This window comes from Tachyglossus aculeatus, chromosome X1 (genome assembly GCF_015852505.1).
Source record: "Tachyglossus aculeatus isolate mTacAcu1 chromosome X1, mTacAcu1.pri, whole genome shotgun sequence".
Classification (NCBI taxonomy): Eukaryota; Metazoa; Chordata; class Mammalia; order Monotremata; family Tachyglossidae; genus Tachyglossus; species Tachyglossus aculeatus.
Genome location: NC_052101.1, coordinates 123,417,722 through 123,442,440, shown reverse-complemented (window position 1 = coordinate 123,442,440; position 24,719 = coordinate 123,417,722). Strand labels below are relative to the sequence as shown.

Genomic DNA, 24,719 nt, shown 5'->3' with positions numbered 1-24,719 from the left:
CGGCCGTTTAAGGTTGAGGGGGGAGGGGGCAGTCCAGAGAGGAGTCCGGGGCTGACGGTGGCGGCGACCACCACCGAGGGGACAGGGCAGTGGGCCGGGGAGGCCGGGAGCGCCGGCCCGGGGAGAGAGGAGGGGACCCAGGGCTGAGGCCGGCGGACGCGGCCCCGGCCTGGGGGGGGGAGGGACAGCGGCGGGGCAGGCCGGGCCGGGGGGCGGCGGCGGCGGCGGCGGCGGTTCCTCGCCGGGCCGGGCTCGGCGGGCGGCGGCGGCGAGCGGGGGGCTCCGGCGGGGGCGGCGCGGGCTGGGAGGCGAGGATGACTTTGGAGTCCATGATGGCGTGTTGCCTGAGCGATGAGGTGAAGGAATCCAAGCGGATCAACGCCGAGATCGAGAAGCAACTGCGCCGGGACAAACGGGACGCCCGACGGGAGCTGAAGCTGCTCTTACTGGGTGAGCGCAGCCCAGACCCCCGGCCCCCACTCTAGGGCCCCATCCGTCCTCTCCTTGGGCCCCCTCTCCTCAGACTGGAGGGGCTGCCCCCCCCCCCCCCCCCACCTTCAGGCAGGCCGCGTCCCCTTCCCCATTCCCGGCCTCTGAGGGACTCGCCTTGCCCCCATCCTTCTCCTCGGAATAGAGCCCCTCTTGGCGAGGGTGGTTCCTAGCCGCAACCCGAGTTCTTAAGAAGGATCCTCCTCCTCTCCTCTGAGCCCCTCTCCTCTACCCCCCTCCCCCCCACCACTACACACACATCAGAGTCCTCAGTGACCGGCCTCACGTCACCTGTCAGAGGGAGACTAGGGACAGCTAACACCTCAGGGTACACCTGTTGCAGGCACCAAGGTTGCCAACTATCAGTTGATGCTGTCATTAAAAGGAAGGGCTGCTGGAGAACTGTAGCCAGACAGCAAAACGTGAGGGAGATCTGTTTATTGATCCATTCTCCAGGGCAGGTTTGTGCCTCTTGCAAGCACTTCACTGTGGAGCCCAGGTTCCCTGGTGGTATTCTGCCGCTTGAAATGGCAGTGACTTGGGTATTAGAGGCCAGTGCAGGGCCCTTAGGCTTGCAAACATGAGGTGAATCCAGAAACTATAAAATGACACTGGGGGTGTTGATCTGTTCAGAATCCAGGACTCGTGTGCTGCTATGTTGGAGATTTAGTGCTCAAGTGAAAGAAAGCTGGTGGTGCATGTGGTCTGTGTTGGCCGTTCATTTGGGGAGCTTTAGTTGGTCATCTTGGGTGAAGGAGGTATCTTTAGTCAGATCAGTGTGTTCACCTCCCCTGTCGCTAGATCAGAGTGGACGAAGCACCAGGTCTTAGGACTGTCCCCCTATCCCACCCCACCCTCTTTCATCAGGAGCACGGAAAGCCTCAGTTTTAAGTGGGTGGGAGACTTAGATAAACTCAACAAAGCAACTATTAAGCCGAGAGGTAAACCTGAGAGTTTGGGGGAACCTCCTAAATTGTAGCATGTACGATGCCCTCAGGTGAGAAGCGATCTCACCTGGAGGGGCAGCCACCCAATAGATGGTAGGGATTTTGCTACCTCCTAGGTTCCTGGTGGCAATGTAGTCTTCACGGGCCTGGCAGTGTGGGAGGCTTCCAAGCAGCAGCTCAGAAGGGTATTGATGCTAGGCACCAAATTAGAATGGTGCTGGGAGTTGGAGAAACCAAGGTATATGCTTGACGTTGAGTATCTGGGCTGTTCTTCTGATTTAAAATTGAAACGAGGTTCAAGGATGCAGGTCAGCCCATCTTCCTCCAGCCTTGTTATATGTTTTGGACTAGGCCTGGTCTGTACTTGGATGGAAGAGCCTTGGAGGACACTCTGGAGCGTGGTGCTAAGAGGCAGGGGTAAATAATAATAATAATTATGGCATTTGTTAAGCGCTTACTATGTGCCAGATGCTGTACTGAGCGCTGGGGTGGATACAAGCAAATCTCCAAGTTGAAATGAAATGGTGCTTCTCCAGGGGATTAGGGGCCATTGTTTCCATTTCCCTGAGAATGACATTGGGTTGGAAAGAGCTGAAGCGCTTATGGGCCCTCCAAGGATCTAATGACCTGATTTAAATGGGGTGCAAACCCTGATGGTCTTCTTACTGCCCAAATCCTTCCCTCATATGTTAAAATGTGATTTTTTTTCTTTCTTTCTTTAGTTCTTTTTCTTCTTTTCCCCCATCATTTCCTCTCTGGATCTGTTGTGGTGTTTCCAGAGTGGTTATTACAAAGCAGCTACTTTTCTGTCCTCCAGGTGGCTGGCTATATTGGTGGTTATGAAAGTAGTTCCTGTGGTGTGTGTGTGTTAACTTTGGACTCCTGAATTAGAGGTGTTATAGAAAAATGCATTAGGAGAAATCTGTTTTACTAAGCAGCTTTCAGGCTGAGGTGGAACAGGTTGATGAAACCCAAAGCAAGCCTAGAATACCACATTCGCTGGTAGAGGCTCCCCTCGGTTCTCTTCCACAGATTTGAGACTGCAACCCTCCATGTGGTCGTTTTTTGTTTTTTTTTTTTAAATGGGATTCTGAGTGTGCCATTGGTTTCAGCTGCTAGTATTTCTTGGCTCCTGCAAATGTCGACTAGTGGTGGGGATGACTTACTCTTTGAGTTTGAAAATCCACACGTGCATGAATTTGTATGGATAAAATAAGTTATTTCTCCAGTGCACCCCAAGGTATCCTGAGAGGCTTTCCCTGGTCTCTGAAGGATGTTGAAGAGCATATGCAATGCAACATCGTTTGGGTGGGTGGAGGGGGGGAAGGGGTGTGTGTGTGTGTGTGTGTGTGTGTGTGTGTAACAGGAAGGGTGTGTGTATTCAAGAGCTTTGGAGGGGCCGCAGTGTGACTGGCAGGCTTGGGAAAAGGCGGAGGGCCTCCCGCTTCTCGTGGCTGCTTAGTCAAAAGTTTGTCAGCACACCTGAGTCCTGCGAACAGCAGAGAACTCGATAGATACTCTTTGCCTTCGGTTCCCCCCATCTGGGTTCCCTCCAGAGGAAAGTTAAAGCATTTCGGAGGTACTGAGACTCTTGTGGCAGATATGGCCTTGGATAAGCGACCTTCAGCCAAAGGCAGGTACCCTGATGACCTACGGTTCTTCACTCTCGCTGCCTTGCCCTCTAAAAGGGTAATTGGGTTCTGGAGGGTTTGAAACTATCTGCAAGGGTAATCGATATTCTCCAACAGTATCAATGAGAGTATTACTGGGAGCCTGAGGACTGCTGTCTGGATATTGATTCTCTTGGGGTCACCAGTTCAAGTCTCAAAGGCTGGCAACCTCATCCCGAAGTTTAATATCTTGAATGATTCAAGTCGGTGGAGGGCGTAGTTTGTGCTTTTTTGCCTGCAGTCTGGTGATTGTGGTAAAAGTGTGAGGAAGTGTGTTGCCCCAGATATTTAACCACGGAAGCATTCACTTTCAGATTTGTGTGGTAGAACTGCTTTCTGTAAGAGACCAAGATTGTTGGCGGCACTAAGAGGATATTCATTTTAATCACTGTTGGTAGTGCTGGGAATTTGGAGCAGTGAGCAGCAAACGAAGACATTAAATAAAATCCTCTGGAGAGATGTGCTCTAGTGGAGTCCGCTTGTACCTTCCTCTTCGGTTTCATACGCGGTTGGATGGATAGGACGACAGACTGGTACGCTGAGAGCTGATTGAAATTGCGATCAGTTCGGGCTAAGGTGTAGAACCCTAATCTTGGTATGTTTCCCCACTTTTTCGGAAGTGTTTCTGCTGGACTGTTTGGCTGCAGAGTGAAAATAGTTTAGGTGCATATGTTGTGTGACTCTGGGCAAGTTGCTTCTCTGTGCCTATGTCTCCTCATCTGTAAAATGGGGATTCATTACTGGTTCTCCCTCCTTAGACCATGAGCCCCACGTGGAACAGGGACTGTTTCTGACCTGATTAACTCGAAATTACCCCAGCGCTTAGAACAGCGCTTGACACATAGTATGCACTTAGCAAATACCAGAAGCAGCATGACGTAGTGGATAGAGCATGGGCCTGGGAGTCAGGAGGTCATGGGTTCTAATCCCAGCTCCACCACTTGTCTGCTATATGACCTTGGGCAAGTAACTTCACTTCTCTGTGCCTCAGGAACCTCATCTGTAAAATGGGGATTGAGACTATGAGACCACGTGGGACAAGGGACTGTGTCCAACCCAATTTGCTTGTTTCCACCCCAGCGCTTAGTATAGTGCCTGGCACATAGTAAGCGCTTAACAAATACTATTATTATAATTAATAATAATATATACATACTAACTAACCCAAGGCAAAGCTTGGGAACATGCACAGGGTTTTCTTTCATTCAGTCGTATTTATGGAGCGCTTACTGTATGCAGAGCACTGTGCTAAGCGCTTGGAAGTACAATTCAGTAACAGAGACAATCCCTACCCAATAACGGGCTCACAGTCTAGAAGGGAAATTATGGTATTTATTAAGTGCTTACTATGTGCCAGGCACTGGGGTGGATGCAAGCAAATGGGATTGGACACAGTCCCTGTCCTACTTGGGGCTCACAGTCTCTGTCACCATTTTACTGATGAGGTAACTGAGGCCCGGAGAAGTGAAGTGACTTGCCCAAGGTCACACAGCAGGCAAGTGGTGGAGGCGGGATTAGAACCCATGACCTTCTGACTCTCAGGCCATGCTCTATCCATTATACCATTCTCCTTCACGAAAATTCCCAGAACAGAAGGTGGCCATCTAAAGTAGTCCACAACCCTGTGTAGTACACCCCGAGGTAGTACACAAGCTAGTGTCATGAGCTGGGATTGATACAATTTTCCCCTAGCCACTGTCCCAGTGGCTTCACAAACACTATCCAGAGGGCCTCATTAAATGATGGGGAAGGGGTGGGGGGCAGCAATGGGTGTTGTTGAGGGTGGTGGGAGGGTGATGAGAGAGTAGGCCTTCAGGAGTTTGAGAGAAGAGGCAGAAGGGCTAGGTGTTCATCGACCATATGGAACTCCGCTTCCTCCCTTGGGCGGGCGCTCACCATAGCTTTCTGCTGCTCAGCATGGATGGGTCGGAGACTCCCTCTGCACATCCGGGAGTTTCTGATAACCCAACATCCTTGCTACCGTAGAGACAAACTAGGAGATTGCCTAGGGTGCTCTTTGCCTATTGCTGTCTCTCTTCTCTCTCTGATTTTTTTTTATGGTAGTTAAGTACTTACTGATTGACTGTGTGCCAGGCACTGTATTGTGTATTATTATCAAGATAATAATAATGATGGCATTTGTTAAGCACTTACTATGTGCAAAGCACTGTTCTAAGCGCTGGGGTGCATACAAGATGATCAGGTTGTCCCACGTGGGGCTCACAGTCTTAATCCCCATTTTACAGATAAGGTAACTGAGGCCCAGAGAAGTTAAGTGACTTGCCCAAAGTCACACAGCTGACAAGCGGCGGAGCCAGGATTAGAACCCATGACCTCTGACTCCCAAGCCTGTGCTCTTTCCACTGAACCACGCTGCTTCTCTATAATGTTGGTTTTTGTTAAGTGCTTACTATGTGCCGAGCACTGTTGTAAGCGCTGGGGTAGATACAAGGTAATCAGGTTTTCCCACATAGGGCTCACAGTCTGCATCCCCATTTTACAGATGAGGTAACTGAGGCACAGAGAAGTGAAGTGGCTTGCTCAAGGTCACACAGCTGACAAGTGGCAGAGCTGGGATTAGAACCCACGACCTCTGACTCCCAGGCCCGTGCTCCCTGTCCCACATAGGGCTCACAGTCTCAATCCCCATTTTACAGATGAGGGAACTGAGGCCCAGTGAAGTGACTTGCCCAAGGTCCCACAACAGGCAAGTGGTGGAGTCAAGATTAGAACCCAGGGCCTCCGACTCCCAGGCCTGCGCTCTTTCCTCTATTCCACGCTGCTTCTCTTTCCAACTTCTTCTGGCCCCATGGTTTGACTGCCTTCCGCTGGCCATCCCCTCCCCTAAGATGTCAAAATTCTGTGGAGGCACCCCTCCTTACTGCAGAAGTGGAGTAAATCTCAAATTAGGGAGGGGAGAGGGAGAGAGAGAGAGAGAGAGAGAGAGAGAATGAATACACACACGCGCCCATACCCACGTGAGGACACACAAAGTGCAAGCCCATTATGACGGGAGTTGGTTTTGACGTGGATGACACATGCTGTCATAGCTTGCTTTAAATATATTGATCTCCACCGACACATCCCGGCTCGCTCCTTCCGTAAATTGGGTTCTACCTGTCCTGTATTCTGGGGCCTGGTATAATGGAGAGCATTCTGATGACCTGTACTATAAACTGCTGTCCTCAAACTGCAAGAACCTCTCCTGGAGTATTGATGGAAGATTTTTTTAAAAAAAATTGTATTATTTGTATTTTTTTTGAAAGCAGAACTCTTAAGTCTTAAGCTTTTGGACCTGTTAGGGATACAGGGAGGAAAGCACACCAGAAATTGCAGTCTTTGGGCAGACTTTGCCACTGGTGAACGTGATAAGATTTGTAGAGTTCATGAGATGAAATCTTTATCATTGGTCTTTACCCTTGTCTTTCATTGCACCTATGAGACACGGAAGGTTTTCGGCCTGTCTTCCTATAATTTATCAGTCTTATCACTGGACTCTTGCTTGCTGCAATTTATCTTTTTTTCAGCTCTTTACGACAAGGTGGCTGGGTGCTCTCACTGCATATCGACGGTGAGAGCGTATGGCTCGTCTTCACAGACGGTTGGAGCCACATAGCCTCTCGTCTGCTTTCAGTAGCCATAGGTCCATTAGCCTGAGTAGTGTAAAATAACAGCAATCGGTGAGCAGGACTTCGGCCGGCAGACTTGCTTTGCCGAATAGCAGGCCCAGGTGTGCAGTCCATTCATTTGGAATATATTTACCTAGTGAATCGGAATCTCATCTTCTCCACCAACATCACCAGGTAGAAGTGATTTATTGTGCCTCGGATACCAAACCAATAAAGCAGAGGCCATTCCAAACCTGAGCTTCTTCGAGCAATGTAACTCTCTCTCTCTCTCTCTCTCTCTCTCTCTCTCTCTCTCTCTCAGTCTCGGTCTCTTTCGGTGGGCAAGATTGTCAGGTGTCCAGTCTTTATATTCCTCTTGTTTCAAAGATTTGGGCTCCAATCCCAGCTCCGCCACTGGCCTACCGAGATCTGGGGCAAGGTCATTTTAGCCTCTCCGGGTCTCAGTTATTTGCAAAATGGGGCTGCAAAGTATCCCCCTCTCCCAAACCTCTTCAATTGTGAGCCCCATTGTCTGATTTGATTGTCTCCTATTGACCTCTCTGCTTAGCACAGTGCAAGGCACGTAGCAAAACGCTTATTATTATTATTATGAAACCAGGTCGGTTTTGGTTAAATAACAGAGGTGCTTGAACATTGTCTTTGGTAATCTTCCTCTTGAAGTTCTGTGCTCTTTTCCTTCTTTTGAACAAAACCCAAATTTGGCTCTTTCCACCCCAGCTACTGGATCTCCTCCTGCTCATCACCAACATCGTTAAATGTTTGACTTCTGACAGGAGGAATGGCACGGTATTGGGTGGCATGAGATTTGCCGTATTTTGGTTAGTGTGGAAGTTCCCCCAAGGTCTGTCAGTCAATTGCTTTTACTGAGCGCTTATTGTGTGCAGAGCACTGTACTGAGTCCATGTCTAAGGGGAAATGGAGAGGACAAATGAAAATAGGTTGAACAGCATGGCAGATAACATGGAAGCAGCGGTGGCTTAGTGGAAAGAGCAAGGACTTGGGTTCTGATCCTGGTTCTTCCACTGGCCTGCTGTATGATCTTGGGCAAGTTGCTTAACTTCTCTGTGCCTCAGCTTCCTCATCTGTAAAATGGGGATTCAGTACCTGTTTTTCCTCCTCCTTCGACTGTGAGCTCCATGAGAGACAGGGACTGTGTCTGACCTAATTATCTTCTACCTACCTTAGTGTTTGGGTCATAGTAAGCGCTTAACAAATATCATTATCATCATTATCAAGAGTGACTAAAGAGGAACGCACACACCAGATCAGTGGAGTACAGTGGGAAAGTGAAGGGCGGTAGGTGGATCTGAGTTGATCAAGGAAGGCTTCCTGATGGAGTTAGATTTCTGTGCAGTCGATTACTGTGGTGAATAAGGACCAGAGGAAATAGGGTTATGCTACAGCATGAGAGGTTTAAACTGGACAGAGAAGATTGTCAGACACTGGCCTGGATAACTGAATGAATGGCGGTTGCTCTTGTGCTTCCCCTTCCTTTCCTTCGCCCCTTCTCTCTCCCCGCACCCAAAAATGATGACGTCTCCTCCGTAAATCTTTAAATATAGCACCTGGCCAAATAGCTTAATTGTAGCAGGGGGATGGACTAATTGACTTCCCAAGGTTCCTTCTAGCCAGAGAAGCTTCTGTTGCCTTTGAAACTGAGGCTGGGAAAATTGCCTCTTTCTTTCAAGGAGTCCAAATTTTTTTATTTTTTTTTTAAAGAAACCAACGACTTTCTCCCCTCTCCTTGCATCACTCTCATGGGCCAGGTAGGGGCTGGAATTTTGTAGAGGAAAAACAGAAGCACAAAGAGGTTGTGATTTGTCCCAGGGTGTAGTTTTGAGTGGTGACTGGACTGGAAATCAAATCCCCCAACTGCCTGCTTGATGCTAAGCACGCTACACCGTCCCGGCACTGGCCTGCCAGGCTCTCGTTTGACAGTGTCTTAACGGTGATGGACAGGGCAACGCACCTGGCGGCAGGGAACATCAGACACTTGAAGGAACGATTCCAGGGCTGGGAGTTGTTGGTTTTTGTAATATGGAGTAAAGGCTGACTGCTGCCAGTTTCACTTTTTTTTTTTTTTTTTTTTTTTTTAGCCTTTGGGCTTGTGTTCAAGTCTCTTCACTTGATGTTATAGTGTGTGCTTTAGAGAGAGAGAGACCGCACAAGCAGTTCTGCTCTTGCAGGAGAGACTGTTCTTTGCAGGCTGGGAGTCTGGATGCAGGAAGTTATTTCCTGATTTTCTCCCTTCATCTCCTTCCCCACCTCGTGAAGGGAATGCCAGGCAAGTACAGTATTTAACCTGGATGGTGAGAAGATCTCCCCATCAGCCAGCTGGGGAATTTAGTAGAAAAGGAATAATCCCTGATTACCTACTGATTTTTTTTTTCCTTGTGAATTCGGGCTGCTAATTACTCAGGTATCCATCCTCCCTTCCCCCCCTCACTCCACCCTTCCCCCCCTCACTCCACCCTTCCCCCCATCCTAGCTTACTGAAGGTTGACTTCTTTATGGCTTGAAGAGTAATGTCCTTCCAGGTAGGTTCTGTTTTGGTTTTTTTGGCAGATCACTTTTGGGGGGGGCGGGGAGGGGTGTTTACATCAGCGCTTAGACCAGTGTTTGACACATAGTAAGCACTTAACAAATACCATAATTATTTATCCTCCTACCATATCAGTCTAAAACGCACATGCAAAAATGTTGGTAATTAATGTTGGTGAGTCAATCAGTGCATGTCGCCAGTGCGTTGTGCAGATCCCAAATTTTCATGCAGCCCATTACCTGCTCTGGATCCTGTGGTGGTTAACAAGGATGTGACACCTCACTGCTTAGCCATGATTCCCCTGCTGTCTGCTTTTTTCTCCCCTGCCCCCCTAGGATTTACCAGTTTCCCTTTGTAGGGTCCCAGCTAATGTCGGGTTGTCCAGACTGAGCTTCTCTAGTTGATGGCCAGGACCCTGTAAGGCCTGCCTCGTGTTTTCCCACTTCTCTCTCTCTAGCCACCGTTCTCACTGCTGGTTCCTGTAAGCCCTCACCAAGGCAACATGTTCTCCTTTGGATCCCTGCTCTCTCCTCTTCCAGTGCAGCTGCTGACCCATCCCTGCAATCTAAACGCAGCCTTTCTCGGAAAGTCCCAGCAGGAAGCTTTAGCCTTCTTCTGAAGAAGAAAAATGATCTACTCTACTTTAATTATCTCTCTCTCAGGTTACTTCGCAATCGTGGATCTGAAGACTTTCTCCCTGGGCTCTTATGCTTTACTACTACTACCACCACCACCACCACTATTAGTACTACTACTACTACTACTAATACCTTGAATTTATATCGCGCTTTTATTTTTTCAGAGTGCTTTCACATCAGTGATCTCATTTTATCTCCACACCATCCTTTTAAGGTAGGTATTATTATCCCCATTTTACAGATGAGGCAAGTGAGGCACAGGAAGGTTAAGTCACTTGCCTCAGGTCACCCCACAGGCCAGTGCAGATTTGGGACTAGAACCCAGATCTCCTGGCTCCCAGCCATGTGCCCATCCCATTAGGCCCTCCTAACTGTATCATTGTGGTTGTTGTTGCTATTGCTATTAATTTTTTTTTTTTTACGCTTTCTGGTCTTGATGATGATGCCTTCACCTGGGGTTTCGAAAGATCTGTAAAATGGACTTAGAGCATGCTGCTTTTCCGTTGAGTCAGGAGAAATGGTTTCTTTTGGAGCCTTTCAAAGTCATTCAGCTCCAATGACAAAGGTCGCTCAGCTGGTGCTCCTGTTGCACGATGGTCAGTGAATGTCTCTGGCCACACTTGTCTTGTCTTATGCTGTCAAGTCGTCTCCGTCCCATAGCGACGCCGTGAACACATCTCTCCCAGAATGCCCCACCTCCATCAGCAGTCGTTCTGGGAGTGTATCCATAGAGTTTTCTTGGTAAAAATCCGGAAGTGGTTTACCATTGCCTCCTTCCGCGCAGTAAACTTGAGTCTTCACCCTCGACTCTCTCCCATGCCGCTGCTGCCCAGCACAGATGAGTTTTGACTTGTGGCAGATTGCCTTCCACTCACTAGCCACTGCCCAAGCTAGGAATGGAGTGGACAAGCCTCTGCTTGACTTTTCCTCCCATAGTCAAGATTGGTAGAGTACTGGAAACTCTCAAGGTGTGACCCTGAGAGGGGCTCTGGCCATGCTGGGGACCTCTAAATTTCTTACTGCTCTTCCAGGCTCACATTTCAAATAGCTGTCCCCACTCATGTTTTCTGGAGTTCCCATCTAGATCCCAAAGCTCTCCTTGAAGGCCTTCCCAGCCTGCCCGTCAGTTGGGCCACCTGGATTTCCTGAGCCCTTATCTTCAGGATGGGTGGTGGGGGAGCCGGAGTCCCTGGGATTCTCAAGAATTGGCCCTGACCTAACACCGTGTGTGAGAGACCAATATTGTTAATTTAATTCTTGCCATTTATCGATGTCTTTGGAACTCCTATGCACTGCCCTTCCTGGGTCAGACCAGCAGTGTCCATTTGGCCCAGGGTGCTGTCTCCATGGCAACAGAAATACTGTGATGGTTGCCCACCTGGACAACGCATCCAGAGTCATAGACTGGACTCTCAAATTTGCTTAGCTTTTTCCCTTTAGGTCTCTTTACTTTCCCTCCAATAGCCCACTCTAGATCGCTTGCCCAAACCTCCAAATCCTTCTTGACCCGACTGGTCTTTTTGACCTGCCCAATTTGTGGAAGCAAATTGCCTTTCCTCATTTAGAACCTGCCATCCTCAAGCTTCAACCATGACCCCCTCAACCCAGGGCCTTGGGATCTGATGAGCAGTGGCTTTGGATTGCCCTGGTCTTGCCCCCATCAGGCAAAAACTCCTCACTCTCGGCTTCAAGGCTCTCCATCACCTCGCCCGCTCCTACCTCACCTCCCTTCTTTCCTTCTACAGCCCAGTCCACACCCTCCCCTCCTCTGCCGCTAACCTCCTCACTGTGCCTCGTTCTCGCCTGTCCCGCCTTCGACCCCCGGCCCACATCCTCCCCCTAGCCTGGAATGCCCTCTCTCTGCACATCCACCAAGCTAGCTCTCTTCCTCCCTTCAAAGCCCTACTGAGAGCTCACCTCCTCCAGGAGGCCTTCCCAGACTGAGCCCTCTCCTTCCTCTCCCCCTCCTCCCCCTCCCCATCCCCCCTGCCCTACCTCCTTCCCCTCCCCACAGCACCTGTATATATGTCTGTACAGATTTATTACTCTATTTTACTTGTACATATTTACTATTCTATTTATTTTATTTTGTTAATATGTGTTGTTTTGTTGTCTGTCTCCCCCTTCTAGACTGTGAGCCTGCTATTGGGTAGGGACCGTCTCTGTATGTTACCAACTTGTACTTCCCAAGTGCTTAGTACAGTGCTCTGCACACAGTAAGCGCTCAATAAATACGATTGAATGAATGAATGAATGAATGATTTGTACAGCTACAACCCTTCTCTGCCTGCATCTTTCCTGGTTTAAGAACGTTCCTCTCATCTTGTAAGTCTTTAACCATTTGGAAGATTTTTCTTATCTTCCCAATCCTTTAGATCACCTTTATCTGCACCTTGTCTGTTGCTCCCTGCTTTCTCTCCCCTCTTCTCCCTCTCGACTTGTCCATTAAAAGGTATAGACCTAACTTGCAAAGTCTGACATCTGCCTGTCATCTCTTGGGGGGAGGGAGAGAGAGAGAGAGAGAGAGAGAGAGAGAGAGTGTGTGTGTGTGCACGCGTGCGCACGTGTGTGTGTGTGTGTGTGTGTGTGTACTCACACATGCATGCCCTTCTCTTTGTATTTCCCCCATTTTAAGTACAAGGAACTTGTGGATTGGAAGTGTTCTTGAGTACCCAACTTGTGCTTTGTACATTATGAAAACTTAATAAATGTTAATATTGGTAACCCAGGAGTTATCTGGGTAGTAAAGTCCCCTCTGTTTGTGACTTCTCTCCCCCTTTCCCATCTCTCCAGGCCCCTTCTCCCCTCCTGCATTCCTAGAAAGCTGATCAGAAATGCTTTCACTTTCTCTCACCTTCCAGTTGTGGGGGTTTATTTCAGATGACTGTTATTGCTGTTTAACTATTTGACTGCCAGCAGTGTACGAGGTACTGTTTGAGGCCTTGAAGTAGACTATTACCAGCTTCTCCTTTGCTTGCCGTACATTTTATCCTACCTTTATTTATTTTACCACTGGATTCTTTGTTGTCAAAAGTCTTCTCTCCTGCCTCTCCCCCTAAATCTTCCCTCTCTCCTTTGTACATTCCTGTTAGAAGACTAAAGCTTTCTGGTTTAACTGAGGCCCGAGTCATACCTTCATCTTTAACGTATGTCCACTTATCTCTTCCTGTGAGTCACTGGGTGTAAATGCTGTAGCACGTTTATAGAGCTTTCCTTTCAGGTTACCAGATACTGAGTTCTCTTTCCCACCCCATTTTGACATTGCTACTTGAGTTGAATAGCCACTTTTTAAATATTCTGACTATTGGAAAAACATGGAAGACTGAAATCCTGCCCCACCCCCCGACTCCCACTGTAATGTAGCTGATGGTCTCACCCTCCTCTCTCTTAAGCCTCTTTGCAGAGCCACTGAAAGCAGCATACGAGGCTGAGTTTGAGTCTTTCATCATCATCATCATCATCAATCCTATTTATTGAGCGCTTACTATGTGCAGAGCACTGTACTAAGCGCTTGGGAAGTACAAATTGGCAACATAGAGACAGTCCCTACCCAACAGTGGGCTCACAGTCTAAAAGGGGGAGACAGAGAACAAAACCAAACATACTAACAAAATAAAATAAATAGAATAGATATGTACAAATAAAATAAATAAATAGAGTAATAAATATGTACAAACATATATACATATATACAGGTGCTGTGGGGAAGGGAAGGAGGTAAGATGGGGGGATGGAGAGGGGGACGAGGGGGGAGAGGAAGGAAGGGGCTCAGTCTGGGAAGGCCTCCTGGAGGAGGTGAGCTCTCAGCAGGGCCTTGAAGGGAGGAAGAGAGCTAGCTTGGCGGATGGGCAGAGGGAGGGCATTCCAGGCCCGGGGGATGACGTGGGCCGGGGGTTGATGGCGGGACAGGCGAGAGCGAGGTACGGTGAGGAGATTAGCGGCGGAGGAGCGGAGGGTGCAGGCTGGGCTGTAGAAGGAGAGAAGGGAGGTGAAGTAGGAGGGGGCGAGGTGATGGAGAGCCTTGAAGCCCAGGGTGAGGAGTTTCTGCCTGATGCGCAGATTGATTGGTAGCCACTGGAGATTTTTCCCACTCTTTGTTGTTCACCTTCTGCGTGTTGGCGCAGAACGGGAGGAGAACCCGAGAATTAAATCCCGAGAAACTGGTATCTGAAGTGCTTTAGGTGTTAGGATGCCAAGACCCAGCCCATGTTTGAGGGTTCACTTGAAGGGGTTTTCTGGGTGGGGTCATGGTGGCTGGGGGGTAAGGGGGGCAGCGGGGAATCATCTGTTCCACAAACCTTGATTTGAAGACCAGAGTTCACTCATCTCCTTTGGTGCCATTCGCCCAGCTTTGCCTGACCCTGGTGGAGATTGGGGTAGGAGAGCCCTGCCCCGTCAGGGTTTGGTGCCAAACTTGGTCAGATTGGACATGGTTGATTTGGTGTGACACTTGTTCCTGGGGAAGGCTGGCGTGGCGGGTCTGTTGAGGACTCGACTTGGCCGGCCTCATCAGCATCCTTTCACTGGATGCTCCTGAGGGCCTAGGATGGCGTGGAGCACGCACCCAATGTTGGCCGAGAACCATGCTAGGCACCCGGGGGATGGACGAGATGTACGTACAAGATGTGCTTGCCGCCCTCCAAGAGCTCCCAGTCTAGTGAGAGAGATGGTCACCCAGAGAGAAGATCGTCAGCAGTGGCTCACCCAGCTCAATGGTCCACCTCCAATCACCTCTTTCCCCACCGTGTGTGACTGCGCCTTTTTCTTGTCTTGTTTCTTTTTTCCTCCCCCCTCCCCCTGCTTGCAGGCACCGGAGAGAGTGGCAAGAGTACATTTATCAAACAAATGAGGATAATCCACGGCTCCGGCTACTCTGAAGAGGACAAGAGGGGTTTCACCAAGTTGGTATACCAGAACATCTTCACTGCCATGCAGTCCATGATCAGGGCCATGGAGACCCTGAAGATCCTGTACAAGTACGAACAGAACAAGGTGAGCCGACCCAGCCGGTCCTCTGCTGCTGACGGGTTGGGGCGGCCCTCGTTCCCGGGCGGTTTGGGAAGTGCAGTGGTGGTCCGTGGTCCTTGGCCTCCCGACTGTCCTCTTCCTTCAAACTGCCTCCCGGCAGTTGGCGATCCTAAGGTATGTTTGGAATAACCCCCACAACCCTTCTCCCCCCAGTCCCCCAGTAAACTTGGCATCCCTGTCAGCTTGAGGTCATGGATGCCTGGCATAGGAGTTCTATTGAGGTGGCCCCATGCCCAGAAGTGCCAGCTAGAGGAAGGAGGTTGGGCCTGACAACCCTTAAGCTGCTTCTAGCCCACCCGGGAGCTGCATGAAGACTCTTCTGCCGCTCTGGGCTCTCCGGGGGATTGATTGAACATGGAGGGGGCCGGGAACCTCCAGAAGAAGCAAACTGTCCGGGCGGCTCAGAGCTGAGCCAGCTCTCTGAAAGTGTGGCGAGGCCAGGGCTGCTCTCCTCGGAGGCCCAGATTTTCCCAGAGTCCCCAGAGGGCATATGGATGCTGGCACCCTTCCGGAGGCCTTTGCGCCCTTGGTGGCGGCACCCGCTCGTACTGCCGGAGTTGAAGGCCGGACGACTTGCCTAGGATTGATCTCCATTTTTCAAGGGCTTTCAGCTCGGCCACAAAAATCTGCTCTGGGCTGGAGCTGGGCATGGGAGGAGTGAATTTTTGCACCAAATATGGTTTCAATTAATCGAATTCATTTTAGGGCTCAAATCCACCAACAAGCTCGACTTCAGATACCGTTTCAGCTCTTAACCTGGTTCCTCGTATTTCCCCCTCTATCCTCCCTTCTTCCACTCCCCCAGTTCTGTTTTTATGAGCAATTGCTCCATCATTGACTGAGATACGTTCCAGAATAACAATTAGTGGCCACCTGCAGATTTGGGCTACCTCAGTTCTGGGATGGAGCAGAAGCCCACACCTTTCACCTCCTGAGTGTTGGTGGCAATCTCGATCAGGTGAACCGTCCCCGAAGATGTTGGCAGGGGCCTCTTGGGGTGTGGAGGTGGGGTGGGTGGATGGCCTGTTTGAAGGGAGTTAGTTGTCTCAGCCTGTCAATCAATCAGTCGTATTTATTGAGCACTTTCTGTGTGCAGAGCCCTGTACTAAGCACTTGGGAGAGTACAATATAAAAGAGTTGGTTGACACATTCCCTGTCCACAACAAGCTTACAGTCTAGAGGGGAGACGAACATTAATGTAAATAAATTTATGGATATGTACATAAATGCTGTGGGGCTGAGGGAGGGGTGAATATAGGGTGCAAATCCAAGTGCAGGGGTGATGCAGAAGGGAGTGGGAGAAGAGGAACTGTGGCATGTCATTGTTTATTGTTGTATTGTACTTTCCCAAGCACTTAGTACAGCGCTCGGCACACGTTAAGAGCTCAATAAATACGATTGAATGAATGAATGACCTATTTGCGGAAGACCTCTTGGAGGAGATGTGCTTTCAGTAAGGCTTTGAAGCGGAGAAGAGTAGCCGTCTCTTAGATATGAAGAGGTAGGGTGTTTCCAATCAATCAGTCAATCAATCGTATTTATTGAGCGCTTACTGTGTGCAGAGCACTGTACTAAGCGCTTGGGAAGTACAAGTTGGCAACATATAGAGACAGTCCCTACCCAACAGTGGGCTCACAGTCCAGAAGGGGGAGACAGAGAACAAAACCAAACATATTAACAAAATAAAATAAATAGAATAGATATGTACAAGTAAAATAAATAAATAAATAGAGTAATAAATATGTACAAACATATATACATATATACAGGTGCTGTGGGGAAGGGAAGGAGGTAAGACGGGGGGATGGAGAGGGGAACGAGGGGGAGAGGAAGGAGGGGGCTCAGTCTGGGAAGGCCTCCTAGAGGAGGTGAGCTCTCAGTAGGGCCAGTTTCCAGGTCAGAGGCAGGGTGAGGGCGAGAGGTCAGCGGTTAGATGAGATCTAGGTACAGTGAGTAGGTTGGCATTAGAGGAGTGAAATGTGCGGGCTGGGCTGTAGGAAAGCAGCGAGGTAACATAGGGAGCAAGGTGATTGAGTGATTTAAAGCCGATGGTAAGGAGTTGCTGTTTGATATGGAGGTGGATGGGCAACCCCTGAAGGTTCTTGAGGAGTGGACTGAACATTTATAGAAAAATGATCCAGGCAGCAGAGTGAAGTATGGACTGGAGTGGGGAGAGACCAAAGGCAGGGAGGTCAGCAAGGAGGCTGATGCAGTAATCAAGGCAGTATAAGATAAGTGCTTGGATTAACATGGTAGCAGTTTGGATGGAGAGGAAAGGGTGGATTTTAGCGATGTGACCGTTGAACTGACAGGATTTAGTGACAAATTGAATATGTGGGTTGAATGAGAGAGATGAGTTGAGGATACCGCCAAGCTTACGGGCTTGTGAGACAGGAAGAATGGTGGTGCTGTTTACAGTGACAGGAAAGTTGGGGAGGACAGGGTTTGGGTGGGAAGATAAGGAGTTCTGTTTTGGGCATGTGAAGTTTGAGTTATCAGCAGGACATCCAAGTAGACGTCCTGAAGGCAGGAGGAAATATGAGACTGCAGAGAAGGAGAGAGATCAGGGCTGTAGATGTATATTTGGGAATTATTTGCAGAGAGATGGTAGTTGAAGCCATTAGAGCAAATGAGTTCTCCAAGGGAGTGGGTGTAGATGGAGAATAGAAGGGGACCAGAAATGAGCCTTGAAGAACTACCACAGGTAGGGAGGCAGAGAAGGGGTCTGAAAGAGACTGAGAATGATTGGCCAGAGAGATAAGAAGAGAACCCGGCGAGGACAGTGTCAGTAAAGTCAAGATTGGATAATGTTTCCAGGAGATGAGGGTGGTTGACTGTCGAAGGCTGCTGAGGGGTCAAGGAGGATTAAGATGTATTAGAGACTGTTGGATTTGGAAAGACTGAGCTCATTTGTGATCTTAGGACAGTTTCTGTGGAGTGAAGGGGGTGGACGCCAGGTTGGAGGTGGTTAAAGAGAGGAACAGGAAACAGTAATATAGACAGCTCGTCCAATGAGTTTGATAGGAGGGAAATGGGGCGATAACTGGAGGGAGCCGTGGGGTCAAGGGAGGGGTTTTTAGAATAGGGGAGACATGAGCATGTTTGAAAGCAGTGGGGGAGAAACCCATTGGAGAGTGAACAGTTGAAGATGGCCGTCAGGGAGGGAAGAAGGGAAGGGTGAGTGCTTTTGATAAGGTGTGAAGGGGTGGGGTCCAAGGCACGGGTGGATGGGGTGGCTTTTGGAGAAGGCAGGAGGTCTCCTCTTGTGCTACTGCTGGGAAAGATGGGAGAGTTGAAGGGGCAGGAGATAGGAGGGACTGGAGAGGAGAAATGGAAATTTTAGGGAGATCACGTCGGTTTCAGTTTTCTCAAAGTACATGGCTGGGTCGTTAGGGGCAAGAGATGGGGGATGTGGGGGGACGGGGATTCGAGAAAGAAATTAAACGTTTGGAACAACTGGCGAGGGCAGTGGGCCTGGGAGTCAATGAGGATGGAGAAAATAATTTTGCCAGGCAGAGTTAAAGCATGCAGGGATGGACTTGAGGTAGTAATAATAATTATGGTATTTGTTAAGCGATACTATGTGCCAGACACTGTTCTAAGCACTGGGGTAGATACAAAGTAAGCAGGTTGTCCCTCAAGAGGCTCACAGTCTTAATCCCCATTTTACAGATGAGGTAACTGAGGCCCAGAGAAGCTAAGTGACTTGCCCAAAGTCACTCAGCTGACAAGTGGCGGAGTCAGGATTAGGACCCACGACCTCTGACTCCCAAGCCTGTGTTCTTTCCACTAAGCCACACTGCTTCCCAGCAGTACAGGTAGATGAGGTCGGCCTGCTATCTAGATTTTCGCCAGCAGTGCTCTGCAGAACGTGCACAGGAGCGAAGGGAACAGACTGTAGAGGTAATCCAGGGCTGTTAGTAAGTGGTATTAGGTCAAAGGGGTGGGGGAGCAAGCGAGTTGATTTCAGTAGAGAGGGCATCAGTTTGGTCATTGAGGGAAGGTTGATTGGGTTGGGACACAAAACTTGAGAAAATCAGATGGGGTCAAAAGATCGGAGGTCTCTGGGGAAACAGGACAGATTTGCATGGAGGGGGTGTGTGGGAGAGAAGGTAGGTGAGGAGGTTGTGGATTTCAGAGTTGGTGAGGGTAGGGATTGTACCGTGAACCAATAATTATGGTATTTGTTAAGAGCTTACTATGTGCAAGGCTCTCTACTAAGTGCTGAAGCAGAGATGATGAGGTTGAATATGCGTCCCAAGTTGGTGAGTGGGCGAGGTGGGGTGGAGCAGGAGGTCAGTGAAGTTGAGGAGCGATCCAAAGCGGACAGTGGAAGGGTCATCAGGAACATCTTTGTGGATGTCAAAGTCATCCAGGATCAATGTAAGGATGGAGAAAGAGTGATAGAGAGATGGAGAAAGAGCCTAGTGTCCACTCTGCTGTCTGGGAGATTGGTTTGTCCCATAGCTGGGCTTAGTTGAGGCAGGGGACGGGATGCCGTGGGTTGAAATCTGTGTGACTGTGGTTGGGGTGGTGGAAGAATGGTACATTCAAATGTATGCTCGGCAATATTACATGCAGTAGTAAGTTACGTTCGGTTAATTTTTAGCTGTTGGGTGGAATTGTCTCCCTCACCACTTTCCTCCGTTGTTCCGCAAAAGCCACCTTTTCAAATTAGAAGTTTAATCTTCTAATTGGTTGGAGCGGCGTGGCTCAGTGGAAAGAGCCCGGGCTTGGGAGTCAGAGGTCCTGGGTTCAAATCCCAGCTCTGCCACTTGTCAGCTGTGTGACTTTGGGCAAGTCACTTAACTTCTCTGTGCCTCAGTTACCTAATCTGTAAAATGGGGATTAAGATTGTGAGTCCCAAGTGGGACAACCTGATCACTTTGTATCCCCCCAGCACTTAGAACAGTGCTTTGCACATAGTAAGCGCTTAACAAATACCATCATCATTATTATCAGAGAAGCAGCGTGGCTCAGTGGAAAGAGCACGGGCTTTGGAGTCAGAGGTCATGGGTTCGAATCCTGACTCCACCACATGTCTGCTGTGTGATCTTGGGCAAGTCACTTAACTTCTGTGGGCCTCAGTTACCTCATCTGTAAAATGGGGATTAAGACTGTGAGCCCCACATGGGACAACCTGATCACCCTGTATCCTCCCCAGCACTTAGAACAGTGCTTTGCACATAGTAAGTGCTTAACAAATGCCAATTATTATTATTATTATTATTATTATTATCTCACTTGGGTGGCTTTTGAGCGCTTCCTGTGTCCACAGCACAGTACTAAGCGCTTTGGACTGAGTCCCCTTATTCCTCTCCTCCTCCCCATCCCCCCAGCCCTACCTCCTTCCCCTCCCCACAGCACCTGTATATATGCTTGTACAGATTTATTACCCTACTTGTGCATATTTACTATTCTATTTATTTTGTTAATGATGTGCATCTAGCTTTATTTCTATTTATTCTGATGAACTTGACACCTGTCCACATGTTTTGTTGTCCGTCTCCCCCTTCTAGACTGTGAGCCCATTATTGGGTAGGGACCGTCTCTATATGTCGCCAACTTGTACTTCCCAAGCGCTTAATACAAGTGCTCTGCATTCAGTAAGCGCTCAGTAAATACGATTGAATGAATGAATGAATACTGCGGCCTTGGGATGCAAGCCAGGCAAGTTTCTGCTGGTCCCTGAAGGGGCTCCAAAGAGATCATATCATCTCATTTCACCTAAAGAGGTTTCTGGGCCCATTCGGAGACTGCCCCCTTGTCATTCCAGTTTCCCGAGGGTGGCTGGTCACCGGTGCTCCCTCCCTCAGGCTACCTCCCAGGATCACCGAATGTTGTCCGGCGGGAACTGGGGAGCGCGAGCTGATCCCTGACCTCAACGAGCAAGACTGGAGAAAGGGATTGCTGTCATTCCGGAGAGCTAAATGACCGGGGCTTGACTTGATCCTTGTGGGTCAGGGCTGGAATTCTATCCAGGAGACCACCCCTTCTGGGTCCCTTGATTGGGTGTTCAGACAGGACCCCCCCTCCCCCCTAAACCAAAGGGTACACAAACGCCGAGACCAAACAGTGTTAGCCTCTCCCTGCTGGCTTCTGCGCCCCCTATCCTCCAATCACTCCGCGGTGGCAGTGGGGGAGGCCCAATTGAGCCTTTCTTCCAGTCGACAAATATTCAGCTGAAAGTTGGGTGGTTAATTTGGTAACCGGCAGTTTGCAAAGTGCTGCTCTGTTGGGTTGAAACTTGTCATCTTCCCAGTTTGACTAACGGCCCCAGAGTGGGATTTTGTCTGCGAGAGCCAGATCTGGGCCTGGCTCACCGACTTTCCCATTTCCCTTTGTCTCAGGCCAACGCCCTGCTGATCCGGGAGGTGGATGTAGAAAAGGTCACGACGTTTGAGCAGCCATATGTAAGTGCAATTAAGACTCTGTGGAATGACCCTGGAATCCAGGAGTGTTACGACCGAAGGCGAGAATACCAGCTCTCCGATTCAGCTAAATAGTAAGTGCTTGAACCATCTGACGTTCTGGAACCTGATTGTCTACAGCCCCAATCATCAGGGCTGCATTCTGGAAAGTCAGATAACCGTCCTACCTTTGGTCCTGCAGTATGAATCCTTCCTTCCACCTTTGGGACATGCTTTGGGGGATGGTTATGAACTCCCTCTTGATCCTTTCTGGATTTGGGCTAGTCCCGGGGGGCAGAGCCTGTGTGCCCAAGTGTCTGGTTTGAATTCTGGGGCCCTGGTGTCCACCTGTCACTTCCCCCAAAGCAGCTTTGGGCCCTATGCCAAAAACCTCATGTTGGTGGTAGCCGAGAATGGGGTATCCAACCATCGCCGCTCTTTCCTGATCCACTGACTAGCCGGTTCCCCGTCCCGGGCCGACTGTATCAAGCCTTCCCCCCAGCTGACCACATTTGGGGCAGAGAGATGGCAACGCCCCCTTTCCTGGGAGCCAAGCGGAGAAGTAGGGTTGGTTGTGAACAGCCCTGCCGGGACTCCCTGGCCATATCCCGAACCTGTGCCGAGATTACTTAGCGCCTTTGAGGCTGACCATTGGAAGGCGTTAGGACTTGAACCAGGAATTCCAGCAACCGGTCCTTAAGTTCCCTGGGTTTGGAGTGATAAGGTGGTCTGGGAGTCCCTGGATTGAAGTCAGTGAAGCTCTTTGTGAGCAGGGAATGTGTCTGTTACTTTGTTATATTGTACTCTCCCAAGTGCTCTACCCACAGTAAACGCTCAATAAATATGATTGAGTGATGCTTGCAAGTGGGCGTGGCTTGGGAGTTGTCCCATTCCTGAGCAAAATCAGCATCCAGCTTCTACTTTGGGCCCCAGGAGAGTGGGGTGAGTGTACAGACCCTGAAGTGCCTCAGCTGTCACCTGCAGATGAGAGTGAGAGAGACAGAGAGACTGTGTGTCTTTCTCTGGCCGAATGCCACTCTGCCTCTCCACCTTCTTCCATTCGGCTCAGAAGTGGGATGGGGCCTTGGGCTTTGACTGGTGGATGAATTAAATTCCGGATGTGATGGGTCTGTCTGCCTGTGTCTCTCACCCACCCCCCGGCCCCCGCCTCTGCTTTGCAGTTGATTAGTCATACTTATGAGTGCTTACTAGGTGTAGAGCACTGTACTAAGCCCTGAAGAGAGTACAGTAGAGCAGAGCTGCCCACAAGAAGCTTCCAATCAAGAGGGAGGAGCTTCCGGTCTTGGGTCACCCATCTTCCTCTGCTTGCCTTTCAGCTACCTTACTGACGTAGACCGAATTGCCACCATAGGGTACTTACCGACTCAACAGGATGTGCTGCGGGTGCGAGTCCCCACCACTGGGATCATAGAGTACCCTTTTGACCTAGAGAACATCATTTTCAGGTACCAAATCCCCACCCTCCTGGGAAGGCAGCAGCCTATCCCAAGCCGGTCGAGAGAGTGAGCCAGCCGTCCCGGGACCACGGGGCATTCGGTGTTTTCGGCCTGGGCTGAGCCTCCTGAACTCAACAAGCCCGACGAAGGTTTGATTAGGATAGGGTCAGGGGCCCTGCCAGACTCCACCGTCTGCCTCTTTGGGAGGTGGGCGCTTCTTAATGCACTGCACTCAACCCCCCAAAGGAGCTTCTCCCCCCCCGCCCATCCCCTCCCACAATTGGTCTTCTCCATTTGCTCCCCCCACACAAGGGACTTGTACCTCACCTGGGAAGGTAGGCATATCCCAGCAGGCTCCCATCCAAAAGAGTTGAACCCCTCTGATGGTCGGCTAGGCAAACTCCCAACAGATAGAACACTCCTGCTTCAGGGAGCATTTTGATGGAGCCCGTAGAGTCTGAAATAAATCATTAGGTTTGAAACCAGTCGTGGGCGAGGGGTCCGTGATGGGTTCTAGAGGGAAAGTTAGGGATGCTAGATAGCCCATCCCTAGCTGTTAGGAAGGGTGTCAAGGAGGGCAGCCACTACATGGTTTCTACGTGCACCCTGTTGCCACGGAGACAGACCACGGGGTTGGCAGGATCATTGGTGTAACCCAGGAACGATGCTGCTTCTGTTCTTCTGGGGAGTTGACCTCTAAGCATTCTTTTCCATCCCCAAGCCCAGTCCAAACTCCTGGCCGAGGGCTAGTTTAGTAGTGCGTAAGAGAGTGTGATATGTGGGGCCTAGTCCAGCACTGCTGGCATCTCTTTCAGGACAAGCCCCAGACGAGTTCATTTGGTAGTCTGGGACCCCAAAGGTGGATGTGGCAGTTGTGGGCCGCTGACCCATTGCTGCCAATTTTTCTCTCTGGTAGGGAGTGTGTGGTTACTGGATACATTCTGATCCTTTTGACCTGGGGAAAGCCTGCCAGGCATTAGGAAATCTTTCCTTTCTGTGGGTCATCTCGGAGTCCTCAGCCCAGCCGATGAGCTCGTTTTGATGTCGCTGGGGGACACAAGGTTCTGTTTTGTAACCTGGGGATCCAGCTGCCAGAGGGTGAGGGTGCAGTCAAGTAGGTCACAACCCAAGTAGGGGGAGGGGGTTGGGTGTGGAACTTGCATCTCCGGACTCTGTGACAGGTGTGTGTGTTCATCGACCGCAGGGACCACAGACCCTCACGGAGTCTTATCTCCCTGCTCTTCGTTCCTCAGGCCCTAGCCTGGGCTTGGTCTGGGCTGGTCCAGGGCTCTGAACTGGGCTTTGAAAAGGGCCGTGTTGCTGTTCCCCAGTTGAGAGTGCAAGGGGTGGAGGGAAACAGCCAGAACTGGTCCTGGTAGCAACCTATTCAATGTGTGTTTGTGGGTTTTTCCATCCCCCAGAATGGTAGATGTTGGCGGTCAGAGATCGGAACGGAGGAAGTGGATCCACTGCTTTGAAAATGTGACCTCCATCATGTTTTTAGTAGCTCTTAGTGAATATGACCAAGTTCTGGTGGAGTCGGATAATGAGGTGAGAGCCTGGGGAGGGCCCTGGCCGGGGTAGGGGTAGGGGAGCCAGACCTGTCTGTCTCTCCTGGCTCTCCCATTACTGCCGTCGAAACCACTTCAATCCATACTTCATGCTGCTGCCCGGATTGTCTTTGTCCAGAAACGCTCTAGACATGTTACTCCCCTCCTCAAAAATCTCCAGTGGCTACCAATCAATCTGCACATCAGGCAGAAACTCCTCACCCTGGGCTTCAAGGCTCTCCATCACCTCGCCCCCTCCTACCTCACCTCCCTTCTCTCCTTCTACAGCCCAGCCCGCACCCTCCGCTCCTCTGTCGCTAATCTCCTCACCGTGCCTCGTTCTCACCTGTCCCGCCGTC

At 50.0% G+C, this 24,719-nt stretch overlaps 1 protein-coding gene and 1 non-coding gene across 2 annotated transcripts in view; one reads left to right on the top strand and one right to left on the bottom strand.

The window, feature by feature from the left end:
• Positions 1 to 314: 314 nt before the first annotated feature.
• Positions 315 to 24,719, top strand: part of GNA11 (G protein subunit alpha 11) — a 35,739-nt gene continuing 11,334 nt past the window's right edge. The window contains exons 1-5 of the mRNA XM_038739819.1: positions 315 to 450; positions 14,723 to 14,907; positions 21,294 to 21,448; positions 22,691 to 22,819; positions 24,232 to 24,361. Of these exons, the coding sequence (XP_038595747.1) occupies positions 315 to 450; positions 14,723 to 14,907; positions 21,294 to 21,448; positions 22,691 to 22,819; positions 24,232 to 24,361 (735 nt within the window). The remainder of the gene's footprint in view (positions 451 to 14,722; positions 14,908 to 21,293; positions 21,449 to 22,690; positions 22,820 to 24,231; positions 24,362 to 24,719) is intronic.
• LOC119919986 lies at positions 10,764 to 10,901 on the bottom strand. Its single transcript, XR_005447759.1, has one exon. It is a non-coding gene; the product is annotated as a small nucleolar RNA SNORA7 (small nucleolar RNA).